The sequence below is a fragment of the Pan paniscus genome, chromosome 4 (assembly GCF_029289425.2).
Source record: "Pan paniscus chromosome 4, NHGRI_mPanPan1-v2.0_pri, whole genome shotgun sequence".
Taxonomy (NCBI): Eukaryota; Metazoa; Chordata; class Mammalia; order Primates; family Hominidae; genus Pan; species Pan paniscus.
The window spans coordinates 1,317,760-1,343,657 of NC_073253.2; the positions used below are offsets into that span (position 1 = coordinate 1,317,760).

General features: G+C 61.8%; 1 protein-coding gene across 2 annotated transcripts in view; it reads right to left on the reverse strand.

Annotated features, from left to right (window-relative positions):
* The window catches only part of SLC12A7 (solute carrier family 12 member 7), a 60,984-nt gene that overhangs the window by 20,112 nt on the left and 14,974 nt on the right, over positions 1-25,898 (reverse strand). For both annotated transcript variants that reach the window (XM_063604362.1, XM_063604363.1), the window contains exons 2-16: positions 21,314-21,408; positions 20,693-20,815; positions 16,022-16,168; positions 15,415-15,469; positions 14,075-14,205; positions 12,505-12,746; positions 11,010-11,221; positions 7,712-7,879; positions 5,700-5,798; positions 5,003-5,060; positions 4,139-4,313; positions 2,992-3,110; positions 2,438-2,536; positions 1,344-1,463; positions 543-647 (exon numbers count right to left, since the gene is read on the reverse strand). In XM_063604362.1, the coding sequence (XP_063460432.1) occupies positions 543-647; positions 1,344-1,463; positions 2,438-2,536; positions 2,992-3,110; positions 4,139-4,313; positions 5,003-5,060; positions 5,700-5,798; positions 7,712-7,879; positions 11,010-11,221; positions 12,505-12,746; positions 14,075-14,205; positions 15,415-15,469; positions 16,022-16,168; positions 20,693-20,815; positions 21,314-21,408 (1,948 nt within the window). The remainder of the gene's footprint in view (positions 1-542; positions 648-1,343; positions 1,464-2,437; positions 2,537-2,991; positions 3,111-4,138; positions 4,314-5,002; positions 5,061-5,699; positions 5,799-7,711; positions 7,880-11,009; positions 11,222-12,504; positions 12,747-14,074; positions 14,206-15,414; positions 15,470-16,021; positions 16,169-20,692; positions 20,816-21,313; positions 21,409-25,898) is intronic.

Here is a 25,898-nt window from a genome sequence, read left to right on the forward strand (position 1 = left end):
AGGGGAATAGGTAGGTTAGACAGGTGGGACAGGTGACATGCTAGACAGGTGAGACAATGGCCCAGGACACACACCTGAAGCCCCCACCGAGGCCCTGAGGGGACAATGGCCCAGGGCACACCCCTGAGGACCCCACCGAGGCCCTGAGGGGACAATGGCCCAGGGCACACGCCTGAGGCCCCCGCCGAGGCCCCTGAGGGGACAATGGCCCAGGGCACACGCCTGAGGCCCCCGCCGAGGCCCTGAGGGGCAGAGGCTTCCCAAAGATGGCCTTTGCTTCAGCAGGAGCCACCCTCTCCCACCCCAAGCCCAGGGCTGTGCCAGCAGAGGGGCCGGCTCCCCACACCCCCACCCTGCAGCAGGGACACCCCCAGCCCCCAGCTGCGCCATCCGCTCTGCAACAGGCAGTGTTCACACCCCAGACCTTGCCTGAGCGGCTGAAGGTGAGAGACCCCTGAGACTCGAAGGTCCCCACTCAAAGGCCGACCTCAGAAACGGCTCTTCCGTGCGTCTGAGGACCATGGGGCATGGGCGGTGCTCACCTCCAGTTCTTGGTGTGGGGGGGACCGTGCTCCACGCGCAGCAGGGCGTAGCGGGCGGCGTTCAGGGACAGGCCACGGATGCCATCGCCCCACTCCTTCTCGGCCCTGTGGGAAAGGAAGTCAGGGTTTGTCCAGCCGCGTGCCTGGAGGCTTCTCTCCCACCTGGGAAAGAGGGGACTTCTGGGGGCAGGTGAGTTGGGGCAAACAGAACCCCTGGGAAAAGTCCCTGGATGAGGAGGAGGCCTCCATGCCCACCCTTGCCCTCAAGGGAGCCCGTCCTAGGAGGCACCGGGTCAGAGGGTGCCGTGGCTGTGGAGGGAATGAGGTCTACGTCCAGCACGCGTGAGGTGCCTTCCTCACAGGACGGGGGGCAGGAGGCCCGTGACAGGGAAGTGGCTGGACCCCGGGCACGAGGCAGGTGCAGGTGGAGGGAGGGTGGGCGCTGGGGCACGGGGAAGGACGCCTGTGGCTGCCGAGTACAGACACAACCTGGGGACACCTCGCGAGACACGTAGCAGGAATAGTCAGCCGTGGGCTCACCGCCTGCTGAGGACGGCACGAGACAGAGCTCCAGTCTGGAGACCCTGTCCACAAGTGCAGGCACCTCGGCCTGGCTGGAAGTGGGAGGGAAACCCCAGCTTTCACAACACAGCCCACCTGGACGTGCTCCCAGCTGCCCCTGTGAGGGCACATGACGCTCGAGCCCCAGGGAGGCCCCTCCAGGGAGCTGCCCCAGGCATAGCATGAGAGGGGCCTGCCCTCCCGTGCGCCGGGTCTGTAAGGGGGGCTGACAGCGCTTACCCGCGGTACTCGATGTACTTGTAGATGCAGCCAGCGATGAGCATGGCGGACAGCGCGTAGTACCAGGAGCAGATGAACATCAGCGCCAGGCACAGGCTCATACCCAGAAAGGACAGGGTCCTGGGGGCGGGGCAAGTGGCTCAGGGGCGGCCCAATGCCATGCAGCCCCCACACCTCAGCCACCACCACACGGACACTGCCCCTCCCTCAGTAAAACTCTCTGTTAACACTAGGAAAACAGTCACTGACGCCTGACGACCATGGCTGTACTCAACCACCTCTGAGGGGTGACGTGGCTCCCTGGGGCCCTGTGGGAGCTGTCACTCCAAAACCCAGTACACAGCTCCAGCTCCCAGCGTGCACACAGCACCTCGGCTGTGCATGTAACAAGGGGCTGAAGCGTCCACCCAGCGCCTGATTCCTGGGGAGGGGAGTTAAGAAGACCCACAGCCCTGATGGGCTACGCCCCAAGCCTGGGAAGGCTGGGCTGACCACAGGAGGTACAAGGCGCATGCAGACACCTGGGCATCCTCGTAACCAGAGACCTTCCTCAGGTGCAGTCTCATCAGCTGCGCAGGGGCTTACTCCGCAAAGGGACAGTCAAGAACACACTGGGGTCTTCAGGCCCAGAGCAGCTGGCCTTGCAGAGGCACCCAGTGTCCCAGCCTGCGGGGCCCCTGATGTCCGTGCTGAGCGGCCTCACCAGTGGCAGAGTCACCCAGTGTCCCAGCCTGTGGGGCCCCTGATATCCATGCTGAGTGGCCTCACCATTGGCAGAGGCACCCAGTGTCCCAGCCTGCGGGGCCCCTGATGTCCATGCTGAGTGGCCTCACCAGTGGCAGAGGCACCCAGTGTCCCAGCCTGCGGGGCCCCTGATGTCCGTGCTGAGTGGCCTCACCAGTGGCAGAGGCACCCAGTGTCCCAGCCTGCGGGGCCCCTGATGTCCGTGCTGAGTGGCCTCACCATTGGCAGAGGCACACAGTGTCCCAGCCTGCGGGGCCCCTGATGTCCGTGCTGAGTGGCCTCACCATTGGCAGAGGCACACAGTGTCCCAGCCTGCGGGGGCCCCTGATGTCCGTGCTGAGTGGCCTCACCAGTGGTAGAACTTGAAGCGTGGACGCCAGTTGGGGGTACGTAGCAGGGTCTGCACGGCGCAGGCCAGGTTCACGAACAGGTAGCACATGAGGAAGAACCTGCAGGGACGGCTGGCCACTGACACGGGCCCACTGGGCCCCCGAGCCCCCAGTCACTGCCACCTGGGAGACCACCCTTGTCACTGTCCCTCCCACCTGCGCCTTGTCTCCCCATGTCTGTCTCTGCACGTGAGCTGACTCAGACTGATTCCGTATCAGGCCCCCTCAGGTTCCAGCCATCCTGTGACCACCTGGTCCATCAAGAGATGGGCCATCGTCCCTTCCCCAGCAGCTGTCTGTCCAGCCACACTGTCCCCGGCTGACCCCAGCGGGCGGCTGCCTGGAGGCCTGTGTACCTGCCTTCCCCGGCGCAACTCCCTTCCCGGCAGGATCCTGACTGCCCACAGCTGGCCATGCCTGTCTACTGCTTGTCCTGAGCAGGACCTCCCATCCACACTGCCCCACGCTCCAGGCCCATACACCCATCCCCAGGTCCCCGTCCTGTGGGGGCTCACATGGAGAGGATCGGGGCCACGCTGTCCAGAGAGGCAATGAGGATGCCAGTCTCGCAGATGAGGACTGTCAGCAGCAGCGCCCACGTGGGCTCCCCGTTGGCCTTCCCGTGGCCAAACACCTGCAGGGAAAAGGGCAGGAAGATGGGGCAGATGACACCACCCTTTTAGCAGAGAAGCTGCAGGCTGCTCAGGTCTAGCCCAGATGAATCTTAAAGACACAGACCAGCAGAAACACCTTCCATGGTAGGTCCCCGGGACATCACGCGGCTGGCCTGGGAAGAAGCCCTGACAAAGGGCTGCAGCCCAGGAGGCTTCAGAGCTGTGCCTACGCCGGGCTTGCCTGCAACCTGTGTGGCCCCAGCCTGCCCCCCACCTGCCTCAGTTTCCCTGACCACACAACACAGGACCAGCATCTCCAGGGCACTCGCGGTTCCCCAGACCCTGTGGTGACCTTTCTCATCAGGCCACCCTCACCTCCCAGAAGCTGAAGCCCATGGGGCCTGTGTGCCTGTCCCCTTCCTGGACACCATGCCCTAGGCCCGGCTGGGACTGAAGATGCAACCACACAAAGGCCCTGCGGGTCAGCACCCTGCTGAGGGACCAGCGACGGGCAAGGATGGCTCTGCCATCCACGACCTTCCCACAGCTGCCCCTGGGCCCAAGTAGCAGGAGGAGCCACAATCGGCAGCTCTGGGCACAGCACACGGACAGGACCCATGCGGGCGTCCATGCAATCCTCAGAGCAGCCACACACACTGGCTGCAGGTGGCTGGTGACGCCACCTCCCACGGGCTGAAGAGCTCAGCCACACAGAGAAAGACGTGGCAGGCAGGCAGACAGAGGGCTTCTGACCAGACAACAGACCAGGCACCTCTGGACACGTGGCTGTGGGCCCTCACAGCCGCTCCTGACACACCCAGGGCCGAGCTCGGAGGGACCTGCAGGCAGGAGGGCTGGAATTGCCTCTGCCCACCACCCACCTCCCACCACTCCCATGCTCCGTGCAGTGGCCAGGGGCAGAATGACCACCATGGGGTCCAAGCTGCAGGCGTGCGTCCCACACACGGCACTGTGAGGATCCCGCAGGGGAGGAGAGCCCCCGACCCTGACCTTCCAGGGTCCCCCCTGATGAGGGCGCGGGACTCACCTGCAGGAAGGGGATGATGCCGTCACGGGCAATGGCCTGCAGCAGGCGCGGTGCCCCCGTGAGGCTCTGCAGGCCGGCACCGCAGGTGGAGAAGAAGGAGCCGATGACGATGACCCAGGGGGAGGGCCAGGCCAGCATGCCGATGACCAGGTTCCCCTGCAGGGCCTCCCCGAACCTGCAGGCAGGCGGGCGGGCGGGCGGCTTTCAGAAGTGAGCCTAAGTCAGACAAAATGTCTTCTCCCACCCAGAGCGAGAGGCCCAATGCAGTGGGGGCGGCTCCTTGGAAAGCTGAGGCCCGGCCTCCAGTCCCCATTGGCTGAAACCTCCACCAGGCTCTGCCCAGCATGGCCAGAATGCTCTGGAGGGTCTTCAGCGGGGGAGGGGGTCCTGCTCACCTCAGGGTCGCTCTTGGGAGCAGGGAAGACCCAGCCTGGCATCAGCTTCAGTCAGGGACCACCCAGGACCCCCGGGGCCTTGGGGCTGCCAGACAGGCACACCCCATGAGGATGCAGGGTCAGTGATGACCTGCCTGGGACCCCACTACTTCTCCACTTGGCAGCAGGGCTGAGGGATCTCCCAGGGCCAAGCCTCACCCGTCCACACCCCTGTGGCCTCCCCAGGAAGGGCCTGCGCCCCCAGCCGCATCAGGGCTTGGAGTTGGCTCTGAACGGTTCCCCAGGCCCTAGACTCCAGCGGAAGAGACGACATATCAGACCAAGGGATCCCAACCCTGGGACCAGGATGCCTTCAGCTCTGCACGCGGACATGAAGTCCTAGGGCGATGTAATTTCAAAGCCGAATTTGTCCTCAGGAAAACCCGTGAAGACTACAGGCTTTGCACGAAAACTGCAGGTGGAAACGTACTTATCTCGTAAGACCACGCCTTCAATGCAGGCCCCAAACAGCACAATGCAGGAGAGATCCACAGCCCTCGTCAAGGAAAGGCGGGTCCGTGGGTGCAGGGTCCTCAGGTACGGGGGGTGGGGGGGGGTGGGGTGGGTGGGGAGATGCACTGGCCAGCGGGCCGCAGGATCCAGGTGGGCGGGGATCGTTCTGCATCCCATCCCATCCCATCCCGGGCACATCCTGTCCCCCGTGTCCTCAGCGCACCCTCCTGGGGCTCTGTCCAGCGCCACAGAACGGGGCCCTGGGGTGGTGGACACACACCTGGCCTGGTGCTTGACCGCCAGGGATTGGCAGGGGACCACGCTGAGGGGACAATGCTCGGCTGGAAAGAGGCAGCCTTGGGATTGAGAAGCCAGAGACCCCGCGGGCCCAGCCTGCCGGCGGCACACCCCACACACCGCTGCGCATCACTGTCCACACGCGGCAGGGTGACTGCTTCTGTTTTCTCTGCGATCGCATCACACAGTGGTGAAGAAGCCGGGGTCCTGACAGCAGCCCCTGCCCCGTCTCCCAGGGAGGATGACGTGGTGAGAGCACAGCCTAACCTGGGAGGTCACACGCTGGTGGCCGAGGGCACGATGCGGAGCCGGGGAGGGCATGGGGGCCTCCCCCCAGGCAGAGGCTGGAACCCTCGCCTGCACCCCTCCAAGGATACAGATGAAAGACGTCGTCACTATGGCCAGGATGGTCCCCGTGGGGATGGACTTCTGCGCATCCTTGAGGTCCCCGGACCGGTTTGAACCCGCCATGATACCTGTGAACATGGAAAATGCCGCAAAGACCCATCTGAGGAGTCAGTGCCATGTGATGGCAGCCCCTGCCCGGAGAGCTGGAAAGGCGGTCTCTGGGGAGACCCCGAAGGTGAGCTGCAGCCGAGGCTGCAGTCCAAGCTCCGCCAGCCCACGCTGCAATACTGCGGCTGGGGGGATGCGGGCCCAGGCACGCGGATGAGCACCCACGTCTACTGCTCCCCTGGATCCGAGGACGAGAACCGACCCCGACACTGACCCCCACGCCCCCCACACCCAGGGCTTCTCTGGAGCCTGTGTTAATCCCATGGCCAAGGGTCAGCCCAGAGACGGTGCTGAGCAATGGCTCACAGGCCCCCAGGACCTAAGGACTTTGGGAATGAGATCCTAGAACGACTCAGCCCAGCCAGCCAGGCCAGCAGACGCTGCGACCCCTCCCGCTGTGGCACCACCTTGCTCTAAGGAGCCACGGCTGGGGATGTTTCCACACAATCGGCTCCCACAAAGCTCTGGGAAGCAGGATCGGTGGGGGCCACTTGACGCCCGGCTCAGTCCCATCCAAGGCGCAGCCTGAAGCACCCGTTGCTCGGGGTGGCCTGGGAGGCGGCAGAGCCCACAATCCAGTGCCGCGGAGACACCCGGAGCCACGCAGAGGCTCTGCCCCCACGCCCTCCACCCACGGCGCAGAGCGCATGCAGACGGACAGGGGAGGCTGGAGCGGAGGTACAGGGAGAGGACCCCGGGCAGATCGCCCCCTCCATAGCAAGACGGGCCCACCTTCAGGGGAGGCAAGGGAAACACGAGAAGCCAGCGCTGTGGCCAGGCCCTGTGGCTGACCCTGGGCTCCAGGGCTTTCGGATGCGCTGAGATGAAGGCCGGGAGCAGACGTGGGAGGGACCAGAAGGGACCAGAAGGGCAGCTGCAGGCTGCACAAGCAGCCAGCGGCTGTCAGGGGCGTCCCGACAGGAAGGCTGAGTGGAGACAGCCGGGGGCGTGTGCGTGCGACTCGAAGAGCACGGGGCCTGGCCCCACCCCCTGGGGAACAACCAAGGGCCCCACCCACCGCCGGAACAAGGCCCACTGTTTGAGCAGGACACAGAGGGCCGAGGTCCCCAGCCTCTGAGCTCACACTGAAGCCACTCCTAGGTGTCTCCTAACAGCCTGCCAGGTGTTCCCAGCAACCCTACAACAGCTTCTCCTGACACAGGCCTGCCTGGGAGAGCAGCAGACAGGCTTCTCACAAATCCATCAGGACGCAGGGCAGAGACCTCAGCCACTTCCCCTGAGCCAAACAGGCAAGATAAGCAGGGGCAGGAAGGAACACACTACAGAGAGAGAGACAGACAGAGAGACAGAGAGAGAGGGAGGGAGGGAGGGAGGGAAGGAGAGGGAGACAGAGAGAGAGAGAGAGAGACAGACAGAGAGAGAGGGAAAGGGGTAGGGGGAGAGAGAAAGAGAGAGTGCAGGAGGAGAGAATGACAGAGACAGAGAGATGGACAAAGACAAAGGAAGAGAAAGATGGAAGCCAGGCGTGGTGGCTCAAGACGTCTGTAATCCCAGCACTTTGGGAGGCTGAGGATGGCTTGAGCTCAGGAGTTTGAGACCAGCCTGAGCAACGTGGGGAGACCCCTGTCTACAAAAAATACAGACATTAACCGGGCGTGGTACTGTGTGCCTGGGGTCCCGGCTGCCCCACTCTACAAAAAATACAGATATTAGCCGGGCGTGGTACTGCGTGGCTGGGGTCCCAGCTGCTTGGGAGACTCAGGTGGGAGGAATATTTGTGTCTAGGAGTTGAGGCTGCAGTGAGCCGTGATCACACTACTGCCCTCCAGCCTGGGTGACAGAGCAAGACCTTGCCTCAAAAAAGAGAGGGAGAGAAAGAAAGAGAAGGAGAGGCCTGGAGCAGCGGGCTCACCGGTCACGGAGGGGAAGTAGATGCCAACCAGCAGGGTGAAGGAGGCCGCGATGTCGGTGAGCACGTAGGGCAGTGCGCTGGCACGGCTCTCCTCTGCCACGGGCACCGAGGGCACACCTTTCTTCTCCACAAACGCCCCCGCGTGCGCGTACGTACTCCACAGGTTCTCTGCCGGGCAAGGAAGATCCCATGGGTTTCTGGCACCTTCTGTGCAGTGCCTCCGCCATGGGGCCGCCCACTCCCCGGCAGGTGCCACTGGTGGCCGGAGGGGAAGGGTCACAGCTTGCGCGCTGCAAGCAGGCTCCAATTCAAACAAGCTTTTGAGATGGTACCTCTGGGAAAGCTGCCTGTCTGCGTCTACGGAGGGAAGGTCAGCACTAAAGAGAAGCCTCATGTGGGGAACAACATATTCCTGGGAAGTCTGGGCTTCCCGTCTCGGGTTCTGGAAAGTCCGGGCTTCCCCGTCTCGGGTTCTGGAAAGTCCGGGCTTCCTCTCTAGGGTTCTGGAAAGCCTGGGCTTCCTCTCTAGGGCTCTGGAAAGCCTGGGCTTCCTGTCTTGGGTTCTGGAAAGCCTGGGCTTCCTCTCTAGGGTTCTGGAAAGTCCAGGCTTCCCATCTCGGGTTCTGGAAAGCCTGGGCTTCCTGTCTCAGGTTCTGGAAAGTCCGGGCTTCCTCTCTAGGGTTCTGGAAAGTCTGGGCTTCCTCTCTAGGGTTCTGGAAAGCCTGGGCTTCCCGTCTCAGGTTCTGGAAAGTCCGGGCTTCCTCTCTAGGGTTCTGGAAAGTCTGGGCTTCCTCTGTAGGGTTCTGGAAAGTCCAGGCTTCCCGTCTCGGGTTCTGGAAAGCCTGGGCTTCCTGTCTCAGGTTCTGGAAAGTCCGGGCTTCCTCTCTAGGGTTCTGGAAAGTCCGGGCTTCCTCTCTAGGGTTCTGGAAAGTCCGGGCTTCCCGTCTCAGGTTCTGGGAAGTCCGGGTTTCCTCTCTAGGGTTCTGGAAAGTCCGGGCTTCCTGTCTTGGGTTCTGGAAAGCCTGGGCTTCCTGTCTTGGGTTCTGGAAAGCCTGGGCTTCCCGTCTCAGGTTCTGGAAAGTCCGGGCTTCCCCGTCTCGGGTTCTGGGAAGTCCGGGCTTCCTCTCTAGGGTTCTGGAAAGTCCGGGCTTCCTCTCTAGGGCTCTGGAAAGCCTGGGCTTCCCGTCTCAGGTTCTGGAAAGCCTGGGCTTCCTGTCTCAGGTTCTGGAAAGTCCGGGCTTCCTCTCTAGGGCTCTGGAAAGCCTGGGCTTCCCATCTCGGGTTCTGGAAAGCCTGGGCTTCCTGTCTCAGGTTCTGGAAAGTCCGGGCTTCCTCTCTAGGGTTCTGGAAAGTCCGGGCTTCCTCTCTAGGGCTCTGGAAAGCCTGGGCTTCCTGTCTTGGGTTCTGGAAAGCCTGGGCTTCCCGTCTCGGGTTCTGGAAAGTCCGGGCTTCCCCGTCTCGGGGTCTGGGAAGTCCGGGCTTCCTCTCTAGGGTTCTGGAAAGTCCAGGCTTCCCATCTCGGGTTCTGGAAAGCCTGGGCTTCCTGTCTCAGGTTCTGGAAAGTCCGGGCTTCCTCTCTAGGGTTCTGGAAAGTCCGGGCTTCCTCTCTAGGGTTCTGGAAAGTCCGGGCTTCCCGTCTCAGGTTCTGGAAAGTCCGGGCTTCCCCGTCTCGGGTTCTGGGAAGTCCGGGCTTCCTCTCTAGGGTTCTGGAAAGCCTGGGCTTCCTCTCTAGGGTTCTGGAAAGTCCGGGCTTCCTCTCTAGGGTTCTGGAAAGTCCGGGCTTCCCGTCTCAGGTTCTGGGAAGTCCGGGCTTCCTCTCTAGGGTTCTGGAAAGTCCGGGCTTCCCCATCTCGGGTTCTGGGAAGTCCGGGCTTCCTCTAAAGGGTTCTGGAAAGTCCGGGCTTCCCGTCTCAGGTTCTGGAAAGTCCGGGCTTCCCCGTCTCGGGTTCTGGGAAGTCCGGGCTTCCCCGTCTCGGGTTCTGGGAAGTCTGGGCTTCCTCTCTAGGGTTCTGGAAAGTCCAGGCTTCCCGTCTCGGGTTCTGGAAAGTCCGGGCTTCCCGTCTTGGGTTCTGGAAAGTCTGGGCTTCCTCTCTAGGGTTCTGGAAAGTCTGGGCTTCCCGTCTCCGGTTCTGGAAAGTCCAGGCTTCCCGTCTTGGGTTCTGGAAAGTCTGGGCTTCCTCTCTAGGGTTCTGGAAAGTCCGGGCTTCCCGTCTCAGGTTCTGGAAAGTCCGGGCTTCCCCGTCTCGGGTTCTGGGAAGTCTGGGCTTCCTCTCTAGGGTTCTGGAAAGTCCGGGCTTCCCGTCTCAGGTTCTGGAAAGTCCGGGCTTCCCCGTCTCGGGTTCTGGGAAGTCTGGGCTTCCCGTCTCGGGTTCTGGAAAGTCCGGGCTTCCTCTCTAGGGTTCTGGAAAGCCTGGGCTTCCTGTCTTGGGTTCTGGAAAGCCTGGGCTTCCTGTCTCGGGTTCTGGAAAGCCTGGGCTTCCTCTCTAGGGCTCTGGAAAGCCTGGGCTTCCTGTCTTGGGCTCTGGAAAGCCTGGGCTTCCCGTCTTGGGTTCTGGAAAGCCTGGGCTTCCCGTCTCGGGTTCTGGAAAGTCCAGGCTTCCTCTCTAGGGTTCTGGAAAGCCTGGGCTTCCTCTCTAGGGCTCTGGAAAGCCTGGGCTTCCTGTCTTGGGTTCTGGAAAGCCTGGGCTTCCCGTCTCGGGTTCTGGAAAGCCTGGGCTTCCCGTCTCGGGTTCTGGAAAGCTTGGGCTTCCCGTCTCGGGTTCTGGAAAGTCCGGGCTTCCCGTCTCGGGTTCTGGAGCAGGTCTCGTGTACCCTGCCAGGGGTCCTTTTCCCTCAACCCCCTGGGGCAGGTCCGAGACAGCCTCTCATCAGAGAAGGATACACAGAGGGGGAAGTTACCGCCCAGCCACCACTCCCTTCTTAACACAGCAAGTTCCCCATACATGCTGCCAGGAGGTCATGAAAATAAATCCATGGCATTAAGACCAGCTTGCTGACCATGACGGAGGCTGTCTCCCTGCCACACCGTGTTTGGCTTCTATGGCTCTGCCAGGGGTGTGTACAGGGACCCCCAGGCTCATCAGCAGCAGCTGGGAAGGGACTCGGCCAGGCAGGAGGAACTGGGGCCCTGAGAGTGACTCTAAGGCGAGAGCAGCCACCAGGGCCAGCGCCTGCTGCCCCCACCACCCCCCAGCCCCTGCTGCCCCCGCCACCCCCCAGCCCCCGCTGCCCCTGCCACCCCCCAGCCCCTGCTGCCCCCGCCACCCCCCAGCTCCAGCTGCAGCCCTGCGAGCCTCACCCAGGAAGACACCACTGGCCGCGCCCGGGATGCCCTGGATTTCGGTGACGTTGTTCTGGATGAAGTACTCGTCACAGGCAGCACTGGGCTGGGAGCCGTTGCAGAAGAGGCCCCAGAGCGCGGAGGTGGCTGAGTTGTTGTGGATGCCGTAGGCCTTGACGCAGGCATCGAAGCTGCGCCATGACAGCGTGCGGTTCCCCAGGAGGCAGACCCTGGGCGGGACAGGGAGGCACGGCACGTGTGCTGCCACCGAAGTGGCTTTTACTGCCCCACCCAGCTCCCCCAACGGGCACCCATGGTGTCGCCCGCGAGTGGCTCCTGGCACCCTGCACCTCCCAAGACAGGAAGGCCACAGATCACGCCAGGGACCGGGCCCAGGCCAGGCTGCAGCAGGAACGCAAGGGCCAGGGATCACACTGGGGACCGGGGACCAGGGACCGGGGACCGGGGACCGGGGACCAGGCCAGGCTGCAGCAGGAACGCTGTACCGTACAGCCATCCCCTCATCCATGGTTCGGCCACCCATGGTCCAAACGTGCTAAATGAAGCGTTCTAGACATAAACAATTCACACGTTTTCCACCGCGCGGTGCCGAGTAGTGAGGTGGAACCCAGCAACCTCCCCCCGCGCCAGCACAGCCACGCTGCAGCCGCTCCCTCCCCGAGGCCCTTGGCGGCGTCCTGGCCGGGTCAGCTGTCACAATCTCAGTGTCTGAGTTCAAGCCACCCTCGTGCCACGTGCCAACGGCCAAGAGCACAGGAGTGCCGCCCCCGACGTATAAGCCAGGCCTGTGCGTGGAAAACAGTCTACACAGGGCCGTAGCGTCAGGCATCGGCGGGGGGTCTCAGGACGGGTCCCCGAGGCGGAGGGCAGCTGTGCTTCCCTAAAACGGGCTTGTGGGGTTGCAGCTGTTCTGCCTCCCTCTGTTTTGAGGCCTCTATGAGGCTGTTCCTTCAGGGGCTCCCTCCACGCGGAGACGGCAAAACCGCGGGAGCCTCAAGGGGCTTGGCTGCTGGCCCTTTCTGGACCTGCTCCCTGCGGGCTCTGGTGGCCACTCCCATGTTCCAGGACCCTGGGCCGCCTCCCAGCTGCTCCTCCAAAAGGACAAGAAAAGAGCCTCTCCAAGCACCTCTGGGAGGGAGAAGAGACCCAGGCCCCAGCAGCAGCCAGGACCACACCCATGACGCTCAGTGCACCTGACCGTGCTCAGGGCCACCGGCCACCCCTGAAACCTGCCAGACCCCTCACCAGCCCTCCTGCCACTGAGGAGGGTCTTCATGCTCAGACCCGGCCACGAGGGTACCTCAGCCCACCTCACCGTTGGGTTTCCCGTAATCCCCAGAATGAGCCCACGGGGGTTCCCGCCGCGGTCACACCCAGCCCACCCCTTGCGGGGAGCTCGGCCTCAAGGATGATGGACGAGAGGCGGGCAGAGCCCATGGGACCTGGCCCCAGCCCCACACACCACCCACGGCTCAGAGGCCCCGAGACTCACGGGATGTCCGGGGGGTCGAAGGCAGACTTGATGACGCCGGCATAGATGGCCAGGATGGACAGCACGACGCAGGCCAGGAAGACCAGCGCCAGCTTGTTGACATACTTGACGCCCACAAAGACCACCAGAGCCATGAGCACGAGCGTGCACGTGCCGTACACACGCATGTTGTGCAGCATGGCGGCCGCCTCGCCACCCGCAGCCTCCGCCTGGAAGATGGCCGCACCCGGGGAGATGTACGTCTGCGGGAACAAGGCGGGTCGGGAGGCCGTCCCCGGACACAACTCCCCAGTGCCCGTCCCTCCCGCAAGCCCCCAGCGCCACACAGGGGCCTCCTCCCAACAGGTGCCGGGGCCATCGGGACGCATCCGTGCTGGACGGAGCCCGCAGGGGTCAGCGCACAGGCCATGGACAGCCAGGGGCCTGAACGTTTCCCAGGAACCACCCAGGAGCCTTAGAGTAAAGCAACTTCAGGACCCGGGGCATCCGCATGTCTGCACTCAAAAGAAACACCTTCTGCTAAGAGGAATGTGACTGCTGCCCAGAGAGCTCAGCCCACCCCGGCTGGACGTCCTGGACACACATAGGGTCTGACCACGCCGGCGGGGGGCAACCTCTGTTCTGCCCAGATTCAAGGGAAGGGACGGAGACGTGAGACGGTGCTGCTCAGCTCCCTCAAGACCAGGACAGGACTGGGGTGCAGCAGGCATGGAGGGCATGGCACCCACCCCCACCAAAGGGGATCCTGGGAGTGCGGCAGCCACGGCACCCGGGGCAGGTGGAAAGACGGAGGGACATGGCCAGGGGGACTCGGGTTGGGACGGGTGTGGGTGGGACCCCACTGAAAGGTTTCAGAACCTTCTTGGCCATGTGGCTCTCTTCAGGAGCCCAGGAGGCCAGGAACCAGGTCTGGCAGCAGAGGGAGGGGCAGAAAGACTGGGGACAGGGGCTCAGGTGAGCGTCTCTGAAGCCCTGCAGGGACAGCGGGTTTCAGAACCTCAGCAGGAAGGACAGCACCCGTCGGCCAGAGAAGGGCGGTTCCCGTCCCCGCGAAGACCAAGGAACTCAGGCCACAGCTCTCGGCTGTGCTCAGGTGATGTGGGGCATGCTTTGAGCATGCCTGTTTTGAGAAGGTGATGACATCACCTGGTTGTACATTGCTGGGCTCTGGGACCCTCGGCCAAGTGCCCAGATCAGGCAGGGAAGAGGCTGGGATCCTGGTGAGAGGTTCTTCTAAGCCGAGTTCCAGCCCTGCTCCTAAAACAGCTCCGACTGCAGGGCTACACCTACGCGGGGCTCAGATCTACAGTCCAGATGTCTACCCAGCTCATGCCAGGCACCCCTCACGGAGGGCAGCAATGGTGCTCAAGGGGGACACAGGTCGCTGCTGAGTGGACGCTGCCCAGTGGCTTCCGCCATGGCCAGAGCCCAGGAGAGCCCAGGGGCAGCCAGGACAGTGGGGTCAGGATGGCTCAGTGTGCTGTGTGTGCCACAGAGTGGGTCGGGCAGGGCGCCTTGGCATCCTGCCACAGACTGTGGGGTGGGAACCCTTCCAAAGCAGCACACTTACCAGAAAAATCTCGATGGTCCCCAAAATATACATGGCCCCTGCAAACGTCGTGCCCAGGTAGAAGCAGAGGCCGACAGCGCCTCCAAACTCGGGTCCCAGCGAGCGCGATATCATGTAGTAGGACCCGCCAGCTGCGGAGACAAAGGCGGCAGCCGCGGGTCGGGGCGCACTTGGACTCGGACCCGAGGTGCGGTCTGCGCTGCCGTTCACGGGCAAAGGAGGGCCTGTCTCTGCGAAGGCAGCGTGTAGACCCTCGTCCACCCGCAAAGCAGCACATGGAGACGCTTCCACGGTGAACTCTCCCCTCCCGAGGCTCGGCACACGTTCCACACCGAGAGCACGCGTTCTCATGGACATGAGGACCAGGTGAGGTCAGGGATAAGGCTCCCTGGGGAGCAGGAGGCCCCAGCAGGTCCCAGAAAAAGTCCCGCGTACATCAGTGGCAGCCCCAGCCCCCACTTCCACGAAGTTTTGCTTATACAAAAGGTAAAAGAGAAACTAGGATGTTCAGGAGTCGTCTCGTGTACTGTGAACCACGCACGCTAGCACTGGCGGGAAAGCCGGACGCAACCCCAGGGCTGCCTGGAGAACGCAGCTCTCCCTGCTCTGAGCAGTGCGTGTGCCATGTGGAAGGGGTTCTAGTGGACGCGGCCATCGTGAGGCAGAGACTGGTCCCCTGGCTGCGGAGGGAGACCCCTGGTGAAGGCCCTCGTGCTCTCCTGAGGCCGGGGAAGTCCGCTGAGCACCAAGCGATGCCCCCGTGGGGATGGGGACCAGCTGCGTGAGGACCTGGTGCTGAGCAAGCCCGGCCGTTAACACGCGCAGCACACATGCACTCAGAGGCAGACGTGGCATCATCTCCGTTCACTAGTTATTTCGTATCGTAATTCATTTATTGCTAATTAACAGTATCATCTCAGTTCACTAGTTATTATGTATTGTAATTAACTTATTACTAATTAACAAGGTCAGGGCAGTGTTTTGTCTTCACCTTCCCTCGTGAGATACAGGTTCCAAGAACTCAGCCTATGGCACACGCTGGGCTACAGGCGCCACTGGAATCGCCCGTGCCTCCCCCTCCCCAGCCCGCTGCCTGGTGGGCACTGCCTACCCTGGCAAGACATGGTCACCACGCAGCAAAATGGGGAAGAAAACCAAACAGCCGTGACCTCACGGCTCAAATGCCAGAGGAGCCAGTGGAGAACACGCAGAAGGCCCGGCTGAGACCCCCAGGCAGCCCCCAGCCCGGCCTCGCCGAGCGGCCTCCTCGCGGTTGCCGTGCGGCAAAACACAGACTCCTCTAACAGGACTCAGGGCCGCGGCTGGCGGGCACCCCTTACCTGGGACCACACCGTTGGTAGCGATCGCACTCATGGAAATGGCGGTCAGCATTGTCTGCAAAAAGACAGGCGGCCATCTGAGGAGAGTTTTCCAACAGCCTGCCAGCATCGCAACACTCCCAAGTCAGGGTCTATGACCTGGCTCCCGCCGAATGCCAGCCCCCAACTCCAGGGCTCTCCATCTCAATGGAGTGGCTAGGAAACAGGACCTGGAGGCTCCCGGGCACCTGGCATGCAGTGTCCTGGTTCCCACCCCTTTCCCTATGACAGCGACCCCTGAAAGTGCCCAAGGTCCTTCCAAACTGGAGGTGATGTCATCAAAACACAGGGTGTCCCTTCCCTAGGAAGCCTCAGCCCCCGGTGCCGCCCCATGACACCCACCACTGGCTGAGATGCCTGTCCGCAGACATGGGTAAATGAGGTGCCAGCACGCCAGTCAACACACCAGCGCTAACCCCGGACAGTGTGGCGTCTCATCCCCGCAGCTGCCCCAGCTCTTGTGGAGGAGACGGCGCTGAACGACGTCTACACGGGCGTCTGGGGAGGGCCCTACTGTCCGGCTGCCACCGCCCGAAGGCACAGCCACACCTGGCCGGGGGAGACTCACACAGGTGCAGCACATGGCCACGATGAGGAAGGACTCCAGGACACCGGCCACCCCCACGATCCACGTCAGGCGCAGGAAGAGGATGACGCCCAGGATGTTCTGCAGGCACGGCAGGTAGACGCCGATGAAGGTGCCCATGCGCGGAGCCTGCGACAGAGCATAGCGTGTCCCGGGGGCTCGGACCCCACACCCAAAGGGAGCCCCCTCCCCAGGCTGCACTCAGGCCCTGGGCAGGCAAAGCGGCCGTGGGGGCAGGAGGGGGCAGGAGTCCTTCCCAGAACAGATGGAGGTTCAGAGAGAGGCCCAGGACAGGACCCCTGACCATCCCGGAACGAGGGCTTAGGAGAGGGGAGCAGAACCACATGGTTGGCAGAGAACCAAGATGCAGCTGCTCCGCTGTGCCTCCCCGACGGAGGGAAACCTGTTACACTGGAAAAGTTATGGAAAAAACAAGAGGGAGAACGAGAGGGCCCCTGGCTCCGTTCCCTGGATGGCTCAGGGCCTCAGATCTGACACCCCGGGAGAGCCTGAGACTTCAGGAATGGAAGCAGAGCCAGCGGAGGGATGAGACGGCTGCTGCCCATAAAGCTAAAAAAAAAAAAAAAAAAAAAAAATCCACAGCTCAGCATCGGCCCTGGGCGGAAACTGACACATCTTAACCGGGCACGGAGGTCACCACCAGATAACAGCAAAGGTTCAGATATGCACCCTGGGGGCCACCCCGCCTGCCCCAGCACGGAGCAGTCAGCCTGCTTCAGACACCTGTGCCAGAGAGGGGGACACACCCTGTGCCCTGAGGAAACCCGCATGGGCAAGGGTCAGCAGCACAGCCAGGAGCAGGCCAGCGCCTGCCAGGCAGCTCCCCAGCTCCGCTCGGGACAGGCCAGGCTGGGGTAGAAGTTTCAGCTCCATCCCCACTGCCTGCTCAGCCCCACTCCCGCCATGAGCAGAGGCACGTGGCTCAGACCTGGAGGACGGCTGGTGCCAGCACAAGGTGACGTTTTAACAGGAAAACGTTTCAAGGTCAATATGGAAAAGGGGGAAGGTTTTATTTGAAGACACTTCCTGTGAACAACGGCCACAATGTGGATCAGAACAGGCCCCGTGCGGGGCTTCGATCCTGGGGTTCACACAGCCCAGGCCTGGGGAGGATGGGAACAGGGCACCAGGTGAGGGGCAGCTCCCAGGGAGAGCACGCTGAACACCACACCACAAAAGCAAACAGGGTGGCTTCCGGGGTCACCGTGCCGGAACGCCTCCCACAGACAGGCCGAGGCTGGGGCCAGGGCAGGGCTCTAGGGCTCCACCAACTTTAGGACCCTGGGAAAAATAATGTAAGAGAGCAGCTCGGAGCGTGGGAAGCCCTGGATCTGAGAGCCTGGGGGATTCACTTGGTTCCCTGAGCCCTAGGTGGGAAGCAACAGGGGAGCGACTTGCTTCTGTCGGGGGCCCTGGAGAGGAGAGGGTGACGGGGCTGGGGGCCGCTGCTGGGCCCCCCAAATCTGGGTATGCTTTGTTCTTGGTGCAAACGAGAGAAGCGGTGGCGGATGGTGGAGAACCGGCTTTGGGACATTCTCACTGGATAAAACTGAGAGCCCAGGGCAGAGGTGACAGCAAGGCTCCAGGGACAATTGTTGCTGTGACTTCCCAGAGAGGCTTCAGCTAATGCAGGAGCCAACAGGCAGAGCTCCAGGCAGAGACGCGGTCCACACAGGGGCCCCTGCCCTCCAGGCTCAGCCTCAGATCCCGCAGCCCCGTGACAGGCGAGTCAGAAGCTGGTTCTCGGCCAAAGGCGGGGGATCCTGACTCCTCACGGAAGGGCATGGCCGGCCTTGGCCTCTTGGTTCGCGCCTAAAAGGCAACTTTTAAGGCTCAACCTGACCCAATTTCAGGCGCGGGAGGCTGGAGATGCCTGGGCCCTTGAAAAGGCTCCTCAATGGGAGCAGGTCTGCTGGGGATGAGCCTCTGAGCCTGGCAAAGAGGACGAGGGGTGGCCCCTGCCCCTCCACCCCAGGGGCCGAGCCACGGTCCCCTAAGGGAGCCGAAGGAGTCACTGCCAACTGAAACCCGCCACCGTCAAACAACAGGCCTGCTGGGGTCACGGGCCCTGGTCCCTCCACGACTGAAACGCAGGCAGCATCAGCCTGGGGCACCTGCATGTTGTCCCTGAGGGACAGAGGCCTGAGAGCCACCAGCCTGGGGGTAGGGTTGCCAGGGAGGGCCAGGGAGAGCCTTCCAGGTGGGAACCTCCTGGGCCCTGGCCCACCGTGTGCCGTGAACAAACGCACCTGCCTGGACGTTTCAGTCATGTCTCAGTACCAAGTAGGGTGAGAGAAGCTGGGGTGTGCTCTCTATGGGCACCTCATGGCAGGCTGGGCTCCACCAGGCAGAGGGGTTGGAGCTGGATGGCCAGGCCAGTGGTGCCTGAGCCCAGCCGAGCTGGAGCTGAAGCCTGTTCCCGGAGCACTCGGACCAGGCCCGTGGCAAGACACCTGCTCCCTGGAGAAAGCCAACATCTCCCTAGGACACAAACTCCAGCACACAGGCGGACAGACAGGGAAGGCCTGTGGCTCCTGAGTTTTGGTGCCAGAGTACCAGCCTGAGCCCATGAGGCCTCAAGGTAGTGCCCAGCATGCGTGAAACTCCAGAAAGGTGCTGAGTGCTGAGCCCGGCAATACCCAGTTCCACAGCGTCCACGTGCAGAAAGGTGCTGAGTGCTGAGCCCGGCACAACACCACCCAATTCCACAGCGTCCACGTGTGGCACGGCAATACCCAGTTCCGCAGCGTCCACGTGCAGAAAGGTGCTGAGTGCTGAGCCCGGCAATGCCCAGTTCCACACCATCCACGTGCAGAAAGGTGCTGAGTGCTGAGCCCAGCAATGCCCAGTTCCGCAGCGTCCACGTGCGGAAAGGTACTGAGTGCTGAGCCTGGCAATGCCCAGTTCCACACCATTCACGTGCAGAAAGGTGCTGAGTGCTGAGCCCGGCAACACCCAATTTCGCAGCGTCCACGTGCAGCAGTGATGGTCCCACCCCAAAGGCTGGCCGAGCTACAGACAGGCGGGGCGGCCAGAGGCTCCCCGAGCCAGGAGGGACCCAGCAGGGGAACCAGAAAGAGGTCCAGAGATGCAGCTTCTGAAGAGGCCACTACCCTGTCCTGGGACAACAGCCAGGGCTGAGGGCCCTCATGAGGCCAGGCCCCACCCCAAGGTGGCCGCACGGTCACGTCCCTCGTCTCCGGTTACTTCAACCCCAGAGTGAGGCTTCTCAAAAACAAAACCAAATGTCTTCAAGTATTCTGGAAATGCAGTATTAATTCCGCTGTGTTTACAGTAAAAGGAAGGAAAGAGACATCTTCAGCGGCCTGACTTCCCGACTGCTGTGTGGGACCCAGGTCAGCAGAACACTGGACGCTGGCAGGAGGCACTCAGGGGTGGTGTCGACGCAAAGCGCAGAGCCCAGGCTGGGCGGATGCAGGGGAGGGCAAGGGGCCGGCCGAGGGACGCCCCACTTGGTGGAGGTCACACGCAGCAGGGGGGCCCACCCTCCCTGGACCTGGGGGCGCCTGGCTCAGCACCTCCTTCCTTCCTGCTCACTGGCCTCTACCTGGCACTACAAAACCCTCCCTTCTGAGAAGATAGGGATCTCCTGACGGTATTTTTAGAGTTAGAAAGTTAAGGAAAATAATAGGGGAATTTAAAAATCACCCTAAAAAGCCAACGTATGCCCTTAGCTGTCTGCCGAAGGAGGGGGGCACAGGCTAGGGGCTGACTTGGGAAATGACAATTTTGTGTCAAGACTGGGGGAGGCCGTCGCCCGGCTTCAGAGCAGGGCCTGCGCTGCTTGGTTTCTTCCGGTGGATTATTTTTTTTTGTTTTTTGTATCTTATTCTAAAGCAACACACACATATTTGAAAGAAGATTTAAAAAGCAGAGGGAGTTGAGAAGAAACTGAGCCACCTGCCGCACCCCCACAGCGAGGACGTAAGATCTCCCCCAACGCGGGTCCAGGGTCTTTCTCGCCTGTGAGCGTCACCTCAGGGCCTCAGGCCTCAGGGTGGCTCTCAGGCAACCCATCTGTGCAGGACGGCAGAACCCTCCCAAGGATGCTCAAGGGGTTTCCACACCTCGTCACCCACAGAAACCACTCAAGGGAAACCTTTCCCCACTGCACCCCGCCTCGTTTCCTAGGATGGATTCCTGGAAACAAATCCTCAAGGAATAAAACTGCAGGGAAAATGCTACCAGGCTAAGTGTCCTGGACAGGAAATGAAAAGGAGGGCGGCCCCTGGGAGCACCGAGGCCACAGCACCCTCTGGAAGGGGCCATGTCCCGGCCTCTCGGCACCATTCAGACTCCTCTCCACAGCAGGAGATGGGGCCGCTCCCGCAGAACGAACAAAACACCCCAAGTTCATTTCTCGACAGGGAACCCGGCCGCCCAGATGCATGGGGGATGTCACGCTTCCCCGGACGGTGGAGAGGGAAGAGGGCTCGACAGGAGCTGCAGGGCAGGCACCATCGAGCCCTCCCAGGAAGAAAGGGTTGGATGCGGCCATGACACCAGAGCTCAGGGCAGCTCTTCTGACGAGCAACTGCCTTGCCGGCGTGATCTAACCCTGCTGGGACACACAGGGCGGGGACTGGGCGGGCACGGGCAGGGCGGCAGTACCTTGGCCTCGCGCCGCCGGCTCTCCTCGTCCTCCTCGTGCTCCACCACGCCCTGGCTCAGGTTGGTGTAGTTGGCCAGCTTGTTGAGCAGCGAGGACACCATGGGATTGCTGTCCATCTCCTCCTGCGGGGCGTGGACGTGGTCACAGGCGGCCCGCACCTCGCCGTGGGCCCCCCGAGCTCCCTCCCCGTGTTCAGGGTGTGGAGCTCAGGCCCTCACCTGGTCCTCAGCCCCTGGGTCTGAAGCAAGCCAGAGAGGCCTGGACACCTGTGTGGCAGGTCTGAGTCCGAGGCCAGGGCTCCAGGCCTCACTGAGTGGGACCACCCACCCATGGCAGGGACCCCAGGATGTCCAGCACTCAGCAGCTCAGAGGGGTTCCCGTGGGGCCAGAGCACCCTAGATCCAGGAAGGAGCCCAGAAGGCACCAGCCGAGGAGCACGTCCCAGCTCAAGTGCGGGACCGGGCCCCCGCCATGGCCTTCAGGACAGGGAGGCCCCAGTTCCTTCCACGTGGTGTCCAGTCCTGTGGGAGGCCCCGGCCTGGGGACCCCCAGGGGTTCCTTTACTTTTCCACATCAAAGCAACGGCCCTGGCACCTTCTTCTTCTAAAAAGTAAAGTTACCTCGAAAAGTGCCATGTTCTTCCCTTCAAAGAAGCTCTCTTGTTCCACCTCGACATTGTTGAGGAATGGGCTGTTTTCTCTTGGATTTCCATCTCCTAGTGAGGGAAAAACAATTCAGAGTCAGCTTAGAAGGAACTAAAAGCAAGCACAGAAGGCCAACTACAGATCTTGCACAGACGGCTCTGGTCCCCACCAGCTGTCACCTCTAAACCATGGCTAAGGGTGATACTTCTCACACACTCTCCTTCCTTCCACACATCTGTGTTCCAAAGAAAGAGGCATTTCCCAGGGTGCACGCTAGCCCCAGGACACACGCTAGCCCCAGGGCACACGATAACCCAAGGACACACTCTAGCCCCAGGGCACACGCTAGCCCCAGGGCACACGCTAGCCCCAGGGCACATGCTATCCCCCACACACATCATCATTGAAGACAAAGCCCCCGAAAGCCTCAGCAAGTGAGCTGTTCAGCCCAGGGCAAGGGTACCTCCCTCTGGTGTTGAAAATCTCTCATTCAGCCAAATGTGGGCAAAATTCTCACTTTTAAAAGTCGGGGGGGGGGGCACCTCCTAGCCTTGCTGCTTAATCCGCCATTTCGGAGGGACACAGAGGACTTCCCACTGTTCCCTGTTGAGGACGCCGCCCACAGGCTCTCTAGGTAAATGAGCCCCTCCTGAGTCTTTCAAGAAGGCTGGGCCGGCGACCCCTCCATGGGGCTGAGCCCAGGGCTTGGAACCAGGGGATAATCCTAGCAGCTGCCCGAGAGCATGAGCAAGGGAATTGGGGAGGAGGACTTGAGGCTCCCTGGCGGGTTGAGGCCCAATGGCCCATGTGATGGTGTTAGGAGATAGGGTCCGTAGGAGGTGGGGCCTGTAGGAGTTGGGGTCCATGGGAGGTGGGGTCCGTGGGAGGTGGGGTCCGTGGGAGGTGGGGCCCATGGGAGGTGGGATCGGTAGGGGGTGGGGCCCATGGGAGGTGGGGCCCGTGGGAGGTGGGGGCGGTAGGAGGTGGGCCCTTAGGAGGTGGGGCCCCATAGGAGGTGGGGCCCATAGGAGGGTGGGGCCGGTAGGAGGCGGGGCCGGTGGGAGGTGGGGTCCGTAGGAGGTGGGGTCCGTAGGAGGTGGGGCCCGTAGGAGGTGGGGCCCGTAGGAGGTGGGGCCTGTAGGAGGTGGGGTCAGTAGGAGGTGATGAGGTGTGGAAGGGGATGAAAGTCCCTACACCCAGGCCTCCGCAGCAGAGCTCTCGCCCTCCCACCCTCCATCGGAGGACACGGCAGGGAACCTAGGGCCCTCGCCAGACCCCAAACCTGCCCAGGCCTTGGTCTAAGACTTTCAGCCTCAAGAACTCTGAGAAGTTTCTGTCTTCATGAATCACCTGACCTGGGGGACTGTCACAGCAACACAAGGAACTCGGCACAGGCCACTGTAGAGACCACGGCCTTCCCGGGACCCCTCAGCAGCCCATGGCCAGGAGAACAGGGTCTGCAAATGCACATGCCCCAGCCAGGCACGGTGAGGAGCTGAAGGGCATCAAACCCACAGCCACCCGCGCACCCCAGGGCCCTCAGGGCCCTCTGCCCCATGTGCTGCACACCAGCTCCCCAGACTGGGAACGACCAAGCCGGGACCCTTCCTAGGGGTGCTCAGCCCATCCTTGCCCAGTCCACCCTAGCCCTGCACAGAATGGTGCGGGACCCTGAGGGTGCAGAAGAAACGGTCAAGGCAGGATGCGAGGTGGCCGGAGGAGGGCAGGCCAAGACCTCATCACTGCGCCAAACAACCCCAGCTGGGAGGGTGGGCATTCTCTATGGGACATTTCAGATGTGCCAGAGCCCACTGGCAGCCACCCTGGCTGGCTGACAGGCACCAGCCACAGGAGTGGTGGGTTCCAGCCGTGCCAGCAAAGAGGGCATCGCCATCCGGGGGGCAGACGGGCAGCACGTGCTCCCAGTAGGGTGCCTGGGGCGGAAAGCACAGCCCTCAGGGTGTGCAGGTCCTCGGTGCGACCATGAGTGACTGCAGATGCCTAGACCATGGGGCACACCACAGAGAGGCCAGTGCCACGGAGCAGCGGCCCCACCCCTCAAAAACGTCAGGGAGACAACACAGAGGAAGCTCCAGGTGACAGAGACGGCCAAATGCACGCACAACCTCAGACTTTCTTTTTCTAGAGACCGTGATTAGGCCAGTTGGTGAGATCTGAAAAAGATCTCTCGGGTGTGATCGTTAACTCCCTGATTCTGGTGACTGCACTGCAGAGATTCTGAAAGAAACGTGCTTGCTTTTAGGAAATACGCCTGTGAGTGGCACCACGTCAGCTGCTTACTCCCAACAGTTCAGAAACAAACGTGGGGGTGAAAGACAGAGACCCGGGGCAGGGCAGGAGGCAGGAGGGACACAGCCAACACAGCAGGAGGTTGGCATTTGGGTAACGGAGGCTAAGGGCAGATGGGCATTCTCCACACTGGTCTTGCAACCTTTCTGAAATCTGAAGTTACATGGAAATCAGGTTAAAAGAAAAATTACAAATACTTTCAACTAAGAAAATATGTCTAAATGTCTTTCCCATCAATTATAGGTGTCTTTCCAAGATGAGTCCCATCCAGGGCCCTTCCCCACTCTTCAACGGTTTCAGTGGATTCCTGCTCAGGCCCCTTTTTCTGGACATAACAACCAGCTGTTTACAGAGAGATCAGTGGTGACTGGCGACTCTTTCTGGAGTCAATGGAAGATGAAGGACCAGGACCCTGGTGCAGCTATTCTTAGAGGGAGGGAGGGAGGGAGGGAGGGAGGGAGGGAGGGAGGGAGGGAGGGAGGGAGGGAGGGAGGGAGGGAGGGAGGGAAGAAAGGAGGGGGGGAAGGGAGGAAAGGAAGGAGGGAGGGAGGGATGAAGGGAGGGAGGGGAGGAAGAAAGGAGGGAGGGGGGAAGGGAGGAAAGGAAGGAGGGAGGGAGGGATGAAGGGAGGGAGGGAGGGAGGGGAGGAAGAAAGGGAGGGGGAAGGGAGGAAAGGAGGGAGGGAGGGAGGGATGAAGGGAGGGAGGGAAGAAAGAAAGGAGGGAGGGAGGGAAGGAGGGAGGGGGGAAGGGAGGGAGGGATGAAGGGAGGGATGAAGGGAGGGAGGGAAGGAAGGAAGAAAGGAGGGAGGGAGGAAGGGAGGGAAGGAAGGAGCGAGGGAGGGAAGGAAGGAGCGAGGGAGGGAAGGAAGAAAGGAGGGAGGAAGAGAGGGAAGGAAGGAGGGAGGGAGGGAGAGACCCGAGGGTGTCAGGTTCTCCCTCCCACGCAGCCAACCCCACAGACAACCTTGGACAAAGTCACAGCTGCTTGGGCTCAAGTTTCTCTTCCCCGCAGGAAGGGTGCGTGGCTCCGGAGGCTCAGCCCTGCCTGCCCTTCTCCACCAGGAGTGCAGCTTGGGGCTCCGCTGCCCGGCCTACGTCCCTTCTGGAAAGCACAGGTTTACTGGTGGTTGGGGTCTTAGCATGTAACTATGTCTGCGTCCAGCAAGCAACCACTGTTTATCTGAACTTCTACGAACTGCGCAAGTAGGAAAAACGCGTACACAGCAAGCACATTCGCTCAAACCAAGGGGAGCAACATCCTTCCCGTCGCCTCCAACACTCCCAACACACCCCTGCTCACCACAGCGTCTCCTCTGCACAGCCCACTTGGGAAGATGGCAACGCCTATCAGGCCCCAAGGACACCCCGAAAAACACAAACACAAGCTCCCCACAGGCAACCTATGCAGTTGGAAAAAAGCACTAGAAACAACTTGCTCAAGTTGGATGAATATCGAGAAATTCATTAAACTTAGAAAACATAACGATGTAACCACCACAGGGTCACACCCGAGATCCCTTCGTCTGACTGTGCAGGGCTGTGCGCCAGCGGCCTCACGACAAAGCCCTGCGCATGGGGCCAGCGAGGCACGACTCTGTCCTGCTGCTGCTTATTAAAGTAACACAGACGATGAGTCCAGAACGCGAGGACGCACAGAAAAGGGGGACGGAACACAGAAAATCGGGGTGTGGCTGGTCCTCCCAGGTGGGGACTGCACTGAACACGTGAGCGTGTGTTCAGCCACCAGCATGTTGTCACCAAAAGCAGCCTCAGAGCATGATTACAACCTTCAAGGCTTTAAAGAGAACGCATCTCCCCTTTCTTGAGAAGAGTGTCACTTGGTCTCTACGGAGGCCGCGGCAAGCGTGCTCTCAGCAGGATGGAAGTGCCCACTTGGGAGACGCACAAACGTTTCTATCTGGTTAAAACAGCAAGGTCAGACCTGAACCAAGAGTGCGTCCCGGGGACGTCATGGGCTCAATGCCATCCCAGTCAAGAGACCCTTCGTTAAAAATCCAATGCCCTCTCTAACCTTCTGCACACCCAGCCACCCCCACCAACCCTCTGCACACCCAGCCCCTCTCTAACCCTCTGCAAGCCCAGCCCCCCCAACCCTCTGCAAGCCCAGTCCCCCTCTAACCCTCTGCAAGCCCAGGCAACCTCTAACCCTCTGCACGCCCAGCCCCCCTCTAACCCTCTGCTCGCCCAGCCCCTCTCTAACCCTCTGCAAGCCCAGCACCCCCAAACCT